This window comes from Equus quagga, chromosome 13 (genome assembly GCF_021613505.1).
Source record: "Equus quagga isolate Etosha38 chromosome 13, UCLA_HA_Equagga_1.0, whole genome shotgun sequence".
Lineage (NCBI taxonomy): Eukaryota > Metazoa > Chordata > Mammalia > Perissodactyla > Equidae > Equus > Equus quagga.
This window is the reverse complement of record NC_060279.1, coordinates 85544343-85553886: the sequence shown is the minus strand read 5'-3', so window position 1 is coordinate 85553886 and position 9544 is coordinate 85544343. Positions and strand designations below refer to the sequence as shown.

Sequence of the window (9544 nt, the reverse complement as noted above, 5' to 3'; positions counted from 1 at the left end):
CCGGCTCCGTGGCCGAGTGGTTAAGTTCGCTCGCTCCGCTGTGGCGGCCCAGGGTTCGGATTCTGGGTGCGGTCATGGCACCGCTCATCAGGCCACGTTGAGGCGGCGTCCCACATCCCACAACTAGAGGGACCTGCAACTAAGATATACAACTATGTACGGGGGGAGGGTTGGGAAATAAAGCAGAAAAAAAAAACTCATCCATGATCTGATGAAAGTTGACACAATGAAAGGAAGCAGATGAAATGAAGAACTTAGATCTGAGACAATCTTTTCTATTACAATCAGAACTTGGTTTTCATAAGTATATCTCATGAACTATAATGGAGGAGATAATAGTTCTAAAATAAGAATGAGTATTAATGAAAAAAAAACCAAGATTATTAACAAGAAACAACCACAGATCTTGAAAGTAAAAATATAATGGATGACTTCTTACACCTGTGCCAGAAATACTGGATATAACTGGGCGGAACTGGATGCCAGGGAATACAGTGGAATTCTCCCAAAATGAGGTAAAATGTTGGGAATATATGAAATAAAATTTAAAAGACATCTGTGGTAAATACAGAAATTTCAATGGCTAATTGCTGGTCCAAAAGTACAAAACAGTGAGAATGGAGGGGAGCAATAATAAATATACAGGAAGCAATGTTTTCTTCACTTTTCAGTGGAAGAATGGTTCTTGCCCCTTCAACCAAACATGCCACCCAGCCTGACTCTGAAGTTTTCAGTATTTTTTCCAATCATCCACATCAAAACGTGTTAGGTGAGTCTTTATGCTCAGTCCTGTTGTTGGCCCCAGGTGAACAGTACAGGAAGAAGAAAGCCATCCTCTTGCCTTGCAGTGGCTCTCAAGAGAGCTGAGAATGCAGGATCCACAGAACTGTTAAGAATCAGCAGGTCTAGCTTGATCAAGCACTTGTCTTCCCCACCCCAGCAGTTGTGGGACCTATGGGTAGAGGACAGACTTAAGATCAAGGAAAGGAGGAAGAGGAAGAATATAATTTCTCAACAGCCTCCAAACACAGGTTCTCAACCAAGAACACCACCCCTCTCCCCATCCTCCATATCCAGGGATGTTTGAAGAGGTGTGGTAGTACCTGCATTTTTTCTTCTTCCACAGTGATTGAGGCTTCAACTGCTGTTTAATGGGAAAGGAAAAGAGATACTAAACGTTCCTACAGTGAACAGAAGAGTCATACGTGATGAAGAAAAATCCCACCTGAAACGCCGTTTGTGGCCATACTGCAAAACGTAAGGTCCCATGGTGAAGTATGATGTTTAAAGACCCCCGCTTCTACAACAGCCCGTGAAAAAGAGAAATGCTCAGTTGTTTTACCTGGATCCACTTTGAGACTCCTTCTGGCTACACCAGGCTTCAACCAAGAGAGCCCCCATAATAGCCAAAATTATGGCACCCAGACCCAGTCGGATGAGGTTCCCCGTGGTGTAATCTCTTGATGTGGCATCTGGGGAAAATGAAACAGAGAAGAGGGTCAGCACCAGCCATAAAAAGATATCCCTTCTTCTCAAATGGATCTGCCAAGTGCAACTCTCACACACCCACTTATATTTCCTGGCCAGTGGTCAGCTGTACCTTCACTGAAGTTTTAATCACTGAAAACAAGATATTGGATTTTGTGAGAATGGTACTGGCTCTTCCTTCATCTTCTTCCCTTCATATTCCTCCACATTATCACCCTTCTTTCATTTATTTGCTCTTTATCTCATTTCCATCTTCCTGCGTTTCCTTTTTCCTTTCTCCATCCATATATTAGGAATTCATCTTAGGGAGCTATGCAAAAAAATCAAAATTGCCCCACAGAGCCCTGAAATAATTCAGTGGCTCCATCTGCGTCTCTCTTCATAGAATGAAGCCTTTTTCAGGTAATGAGCTTAAGAAAGTTTGAGCTGAGGAGCTAAGCTCCTGGACCATTGTGCGTTTAATTGCAGCTTCACTCAACAGGGGCTGAAGGTTGGCATTGGCCCTGGTTCCTAAAGAGAAGCCCGCATTTATATCATCCCACCTCGTGCATCCCAATTAGTGCAAAAGTCATCTCCGAACCCATCAATAACAATGTTCCCTGAAGACAAAATCCAGAGGGAGAAATACATAATGAAACCACCGTGATCAGGAAACCCTCTCCACCTCACAGTACACACCACACTGACTTTTGTTTCTAACCATAAAACATTCACTGAAATCATGGGAACTCAACAGCATAAAAGAAAACGTACAAAGCTGAAAACGTAGAGTGTGTAGCAGCCAGTGGAGCAAAATTCTGGTAGGAAACAAGATAATGTCAGAAGAATTTTAACAGTAAGTGCTGTGAGATGTGAAAAGATATGGCATCCATCACCCCAAAGCAGGAGGCTGTGGGAATGCCACATTCTGGGAACAAAAAAGAGCTGTTGGGAATGAAATCACTATCACCAAGATCAACCAACACTGAGAGATGCAGAAAGTAGTAGAAGGGATTCTAATGAAGGCAGGATTGATCATTTTGAAGAACAGCTTGAGAAATTATCCAAACATGCGGAACACAAAAAGGCAGAAGAGTGAAAATTAGGAAACAAAAGATGTTAAAAAGAGATGATAGTGCAAGTGGTGTAGAAATGAGAATCCAAGGATAACAGATCAAGGATCTCTTGTTTAAATTTTTTTTTAATTCCTAAAAATCATGTAAAACTTTACCTGTCACCCAGATCACAAGGTGATCACTGGGATGTGAGGCCCAGAAAGGACCTGTTGTCTGGTAGTAGACACAGCTGTACTGCCCAGTGTCATTGACTGTCACATTCTGAAGAGAGAAGTTTGTCTCCCGCTCTGCTGGACCCTGGAGCAGGATGGGCATTGGACTTCCTGCCTTCAGTAGGGCAAACATTTTAGGCCCAGTCTCAGAGTCTGGCTTCTGGCACTGCAGGGTCACCTTTTCTCCTTCAGTCACCTTACCCCTTTGGTGGGCTTGGAGGGAAGGTTTAGGAAAATTTCCTGGAAGAAAAGGGAGGCTCCAAGGTCATGGGGAGAAGCCTGGCGTCCCCCACTCACTTATGTTCTTCTGGCTGGGGGTTCCCATGGAGTGTGGGGAATGACAGATGCCTCATCTCACCCTCTTTCTGCTCTGACTCCAGGAAGGAGATTCTCCCTCCTGTCAGCCCTGAATAAAGCCAAGTTTGTCAGCTCCCTGCCTGTCTTTCTCCATCTCCCCCTCCCCAACGGCACTGGAGGTGAGACCCCCCTGCCCTCTCTTGCTCTTGTTCCTCCACCATCCCCTGTCTCTAGGAAGACCACGTGTTATGCTGAGGCCCCGTCCTCACCTGTCACCAGCAGCAGAAGGACATCACTGGGCTGTGAACTTACATAGGGTCTCCCTCTTCTGTAGTATTCACACGTGTACTCTCCAGCATGACTGATTTTCAGATCAGTGAGGTGAAATTCAGCCAGGCCCTCTGCAGAATCAGGTGACTGTGAGGACTCAATGAGGTGTCCTCCCTTTCTGAGATCAAAGTTTACACCCTTGGTAGGAGTCCTGCATCGCAGTGTCACATTACTTTTAGCCGGTACCACCGAGCTAGGCCAGGCACTGAGAGAGGGCTTGGGAAGTGAGCCTGGAAGGAAGCAGAGTGGAGGGTTGGGTTTGGTTCTCTCACCTGCTCTCAGGGAGCCCATTTAAAGAAGGGAAAGGAAAATGGGGCCCTTGGGGGCTGAAGGATCAAGGAGGGTTTAATAGAAGAAACACTCACCATCTCTTCTCCTGTCTCCTTGGCCAACACACAGCCCTGCAAAAGAATGGTCCATGAGACATAGGCACCTACCTGGAGCCCACACCATCACCTGCCCTCATCCCTGAGGGACCCTCCCTGGGGCTCTTGTTGAGGATGGACCCCTGGAGGTCATGCATTTTGGAGTTCTCATTGTCTCTATGCAAGACTTTGGCTTCAGCTCTGCCCTCAGCTCCTCCATCACTTCTAACAGAACTTCTTCTGTGCAGCTGTCACCTCCCAAGGCCCCAGGACCTTTCTTGGTTCCACCAAATGCCACAAATCCTCCTAGTCTCATTTTCTCTCCTGAACCACTGTTAGTCTTACATTTCTATTAGAACCTGTCTTATACTTCCTAGATCTCTCAGTCTTGTATAAGAGGCATGAACCATGAGGGAGATTGGGGAAGCCAGGGACACGAGTGTGGCCTTCGCCCACTTCTGATGTTCTGAGGCTCTATGTAGGCCTAAGTATCTCCTGACAGTCTCATCTGTAGACAGAAGAACCACCATAAGAACGGATCCTTGGTGCCTTCAGTGACATAAATTAAGATAGAACCATTTTATTGTAATTTCTTAAAAGAGTTCATAGAAGTTTATGTAACTCATAATGTGGGTGACATAAGATGTCACTACAATGAGCACCTGGAGAGAAGCAACTCTGTGTTATTGGCCTCAACATTCCCCGTGTCTGTGCGTGTTCTGGCACATAGTAGGACTTCTACAAATGCACGTTGACTTACTGATGTGATGACCCCGTTTAAGCATGATTGAGAAATTTTACCAGGATGTGAAAAGTTGCAACCTCTCCATAGCTCCCTTTCTTCCTCCCACCAGATTAATTCCATTTCTGGACCTCACCATCATCACCAACATCCATTTGGTAAGTAGGGGTTTTCTCAGAGATGGAGCAAGTCCTATCACTGAGAAGAGCTAGTTAAGTCAATCTCAGTGTTTAATCTGAAAAGTTTCTGACCCAATCTTAGCCATTATCTCTTTTCATCTCTTGATACTCCAGATGGGACAAAGGTTACTGCTTGGTACCATGAAGCAAGCCTCAAAAAATCCAAATGGATGTTCCAGAAAGGAGAAAACATATGCACCTCTCCTCCCTTGTCCCATGTGCAGGTGCATTTGTAGGATACGCCAACTCATTTGTTCTTAATCTCAGCTACTCATTTTGCTCCCGTTGAGGGCAGGGCGTTGTTGAAAATTCCAGTGCACAGACCAAGCCACACACAGGCTTTGAGTCAGAATCACTTGCAATAGGACTCAGGCCCCAAACTTTCAAAATCTCCCCACATTGGGACCGGCCTGGTGGTGCAGTGGCTAAGTTCGCACGTTCCGCTTCTCAGTGGCCCAGGGTTTGCCGGTTCGGATCCCGGGTGCGAACATGGTACCACTTGGCAAAAAGCCATGCTGTGGCAGGCGTCCTGCATGTAAAGCAGAGGAAGATGGGCATGGATGTTAGCTCAGGGCCAGTCTTCCTCAGCAAAAAGAGGATGATTGGTAGTAGTTAGCTCAGGACTAATCTTCCTCAAAAAAAAAAAATCAAAATCTCCCCACAAATATTCAGCCACGGTGGAGAACCACTGCTGTATCTGAACCCGGAAAAACCTTTCTCAAGACTGAAACTTAGGTATTCAAAGTCAACCGGCTTAGAAAGAAACTTCCAAGTGAAAGTAATTACATGCATCTCTGACTGTTCACGACCATCCTGCCATTAATGCCCAGTGGTGGTAGATACAGTTTTGCCTGAGTGCCCAGATCTCTTTGAAATTAACATCATGCCTGTTTGTGAATATTATGGCAAGAAAGAGATTGATCTAACTCAACAGATGTTGGTTAGGCCTGTGTTTCTAAGCAATTTCCTCTTTTTCCCCCATGTGAACTAAACGGTTTTGTGTCTTCGTGAAAAGGAGAAGTTACCAGGCTTTTGCACTAAAATTGTGTGGGCCAATCAAAAATATTATATTTCACTTTTTGAAAACAGTGATAGTAAATTGCCAAAATTTGAAGAGATCCAGTGTCCAGCAAAGGATGAATGAATGAGCAAAAAGTGGGCTATACATACTATGGAATACTATTCAGCCATGAAAAAGAATTAAATTCTGATACATGCTACGAGGTCCAAGGATAGACCTTGAAAACATTATGCTCAGTGAAATTAGCCAGACACAAAAGGACAAATATTGTGTGATTCCACTTACACGACGTGGAATAGGCAAATTCATGGAGACAGAAAGTAGAATAGAGGTTACCAGGGGCTGAGGAGAAAGAGAGAAACTGGGTTATTGGTTCACGAGTACGGAGTTTATGTCTGGGATGATGAAAAAGTTTTGAGTGATGGTTGCACAGCATTGTGAACATATTTAATGCCGCTGAACTCTACATTTGCAAATAGTTAAAAGGATAAATAGTATTTATATATATTTTACCATAATAAAAAAAAGGAATATAATGGATATGTTTAAGGTATTGAAAAGGAAACTGTCTTACAGTCTGTGGATCCACAGAGAATGGAAAAAAGAAGGGTTGAGAGAGCAGACACCTGTGGACACCTGAACCCACTGGAAGCTACACCTGGGAAGCACATGACCGTGAGCTCTGGGTAGAGAGCCTGGTCTCTGAGCATCAAAATCCTGGGAGCTGCCCTGCTTTGCAAAGAAGTGGGACCCACAGCACAGACCCTCTCCCCTTCTAATGGATCATGCTGAGTGTGCAAGGTAGGCGCCACTCTGCATAACAGGTGGAAGATTATCAGTAAATATCAGCCTTGTGTCCTGGCAAAGCACTAAGGGAATGGAGAGAACTCCAGCACCTCTCTGCAAGAGGTTGTAAAGTCTCAGGGACTTAGAAAGTCTGTAGGCTGTATGTGATGCCCAGAGAAAGTGGGAGTCTAATCTGACAAAGTAAAATTAAGAAAAATAAATAAATTCTGGATGGTTTGGAGCAACTCATGAGGGAATTGTGATTGGGACTGAGAAGTCGGGATGTGCTGCTGTCTTGGCTCATGGGACATTCTGGGGTCTATGGAAATTTAGGGTCTTTGCAATCCTAGTCCCTTCTCCATCAACCCCCACCTGTACGCCTCAAGACACTCAGATCCTGAACACCTTTGAGGGAGGACAGGTACCTCTTCAGAGGCCTCCTGTGCTCTGTTAGCCTGGAAGGGTTGAGAGCTTTGTGGAGCTGGGTAGACAATGGTCGGACACTCCATCAGGTCGTGTGGGATTTACCATACACTCCCAGGCCCCAGAACATCTCATCTGATGTCATCTCTGTCTTCAGCAGGACATGCCTGAGTGACAGCAGGAAGACTGCTCAGAGGCCTCATTACTTGGAGAGCAGCAGGAAGTCCATTAAGAGAGACTCACTGTCTCTCAAAGACAAAATGGGAAGGAAAATGTTAACCTTCTCATTGAAGGAGGGAAGATAAGGAATAGCTGAAAGGTGGAAACAACCCAGGTGTCCATCAACAGATGGATGGATAAATAAAATGTGGTCTATATCGAAATAGAATGTATAGACACATGCATACCTAAGTGGAATACTATTCAGCCATAAAAAAGATTGAAGTGTTTCATACTTGCATCTAGGGAAGAACTCTGGAAGGAATTGCTGTGGAATCAATGTCTAACCAAGTAAGAGGAGAATGAATGATAAAAAAGAATAACAAACTTAAAAAAAATCATTTATCGATGGGGCCAGGCCCGTGGATAAGTAATGGTTAAGTGGATAAGTAGTGGTTAAGTTTGCACACTCTGCTTCAGTGGCCCAGGGTTCACTGGTTCGGATCCTGGGCACAGACGTATACACCACTTATCAAGCCATGCTGTGGCAGGTGTCCCACATATAAAGTGGAGGAAGATGGGCACGGATGTTAGCTCAGGGCCAGTCTTTCTCAGCAAAAAGAGGAGGATTGATGGCAGCAGGTGTTAGTTCAGGGCTAATCTTCCTCAAAAAAAAGAATTCTAAAAAATGTCATTTATTGAGCTTGAATAATGTGCCTCAAGTCATGCATACTTGAACCTAATTGTGAAGCTAACCCTCAAAGATGAGGAAACTTTTAAATATTGACATGTGTTTCCCAAGGCCCCACAAATAGTGTGTGCAGGAGCTGAGTCTCCAGAACATATGCTGTATTCACTACATCCATCCAGTTCCCTCCAAAAACACAACTAGATGTGTCTTCCTAAGACAAGCCTCTGATGTAAGGAGTGCTCTGGGGTGTAGCCTAAACTCTTGGGATCAGAGACTAGCGGCGATAGGAGAAAGCCAAGTGCAAATAATCACGCCAAGGCAAGTGCTCCTCCTCTGATATTTTGTGAATGTCAAGCTCTATTGGTTTCTGGAAACCAATTTGTTTTGAGTTTGCATTCTAGCTCCATAGCTGGGAACATTCTGAACCACTCGTCTTTGCCTCCTCAAGCTTTTTCCAATCCCAAGTCCTTTCATACTGTCCTAGATGCTTCCATACAAAGGATTCCATGCAAGTGACCCTCTTACGTTAACATCGTGGCTGAGAGGAACAGCATTTTTAGAGCTAAGAAGTTGTGGGTTAAAACTTTGGCTTCCTTGCGTACCACTTGCGCAATCTGAGGCAAGTCACTTCACTTTTCAAACTTAGATTAATTTCTAATCTGGAAAGGTGGACCGAATTTCCTCTTACTGGGTTTTGGGTTTTTTTTTTTTTTTTGAATGATCAGGGTGGTATTTTCCAAATGTGGAAATGTGGAATACATCCCATTGGTGTGATGTATGATGATTTTAGGTGGAAGGAAGGATGATTAAAGCATTGCATGACAGCGTGCAATCAACGCTCTCATAGCGCCTTGGATTAAATCAACAAGGAGGCCTATTTGAAGCTAGCCTCTGATGTATCTTGATCATGGCAATTGCCTGGATGGCAAAGAAATAGCAAGTTTCAGGCTCAGAAGCTTGACAAGGAACAGTATATTGTTAGACTATCCTAACATTGTTTCCCCATATTCCTCATATAAAGTAAATTGCATCTACTTTATAGTTACCTACGATTCAACACTGGATTTTTATTCATAGTATTGATACAAAGTTTCTATCTTAAATACTTTTATTTAAGAAAAAAGCCTGAGTCGCTATTAAGAAAAACATTAAGCCAATAAAGTACCGGTGGTAGAGGCATTCATCAAAAGTCGTGATGTTGGAAGAAGAATAATTGAAATTTGGAAAACATTGGTTTAGAGGTCACGTGTGTGCTGCAAGATTTCTGTTACATAATATGCACTCAATAAACCAAAGTTGATGTTACTCTTTCTCTTTCCATCCCCAATCCAAACCACACACCAGTTATATTATTTTCTATGGTCCCAGTGTACTGCCCCATGAGACTTACTGAAACAGAGGAGGAAAAGGAGTCTAGGGATCATAGTAGCATGTCCACCTGTTCAAGGGTCCTTCGGTTTTGCAGTCCACAGGAGGGAGAAAAGCCAGAATGGTCACAGCATCACCCCGGACTCCAGAGTGTGAGAAGTAACGACTTTTCTCTGAACTTCCAGTTCCCTCCTCCCACAGCCACTTTCCGTAAACGTGTTGATGCTGCTGATTACAACATGTTCCTGCCATGCCAGTCTTTAAGAACTTGCCTCACAGAAAATCTTCATCTGTCTCAGTCACATTTCAGCCATCAATCATGTAACCCCTCAAATGCTTACAGCTTGGATCTGAAGGATTCCTACTGAGAAGATGAAGGCACTCCAATGTTGAGAACATTGGAAATCCTGGGCAAACCTTCAGGTCAC

At 44.1% G+C, this 9544-nt stretch overlaps 1 protein-coding gene across 3 annotated transcripts; it reads right to left on the bottom strand.

The window, feature by feature from the left end:
* Nucleotides 1-268: 268 nt before the first annotated feature.
* Nucleotides 269-9253, bottom strand: LOC124251009 (T-cell-interacting, activating receptor on myeloid cells protein 1-like). 3 transcript variants are annotated; one of them, XM_046683407.1, is made up of 7 exons: nucleotides 4868-4964; nucleotides 3748-3783; nucleotides 3322-3612; nucleotides 2699-2995; nucleotides 1343-1472; nucleotides 1104-1144; nucleotides 818-952 (listed from the first exon to the last, which is right to left on the bottom strand). In XM_046683407.1, the coding sequence occupies exons 1-6, from the start codon at nucleotides 4917-4919 to the stop codon at nucleotides 1138-1140; spliced, it is 813 nt and encodes a 270-aa protein (XP_046539363.1). In that variant the 5' UTR covers nucleotides 4920-4964; the 3' UTR covers nucleotides 818-952; nucleotides 1104-1137. The 3 variants fall into 3 exon arrangements, with proteins under 3 accessions (XP_046539362.1, XP_046539361.1, XP_046539363.1); XM_046683406.1 differs by lacking the exons at nucleotides 1104-1144; nucleotides 4868-4964 and adding an exon at nucleotides 9139-9253 and having other exon boundaries at nucleotides 269-952; XM_046683405.1 differs by lacking the exon at nucleotides 1104-1144 and having other exon boundaries at nucleotides 269-952.
* Nucleotides 9254-9544: the final 291 nt, after the last annotated feature.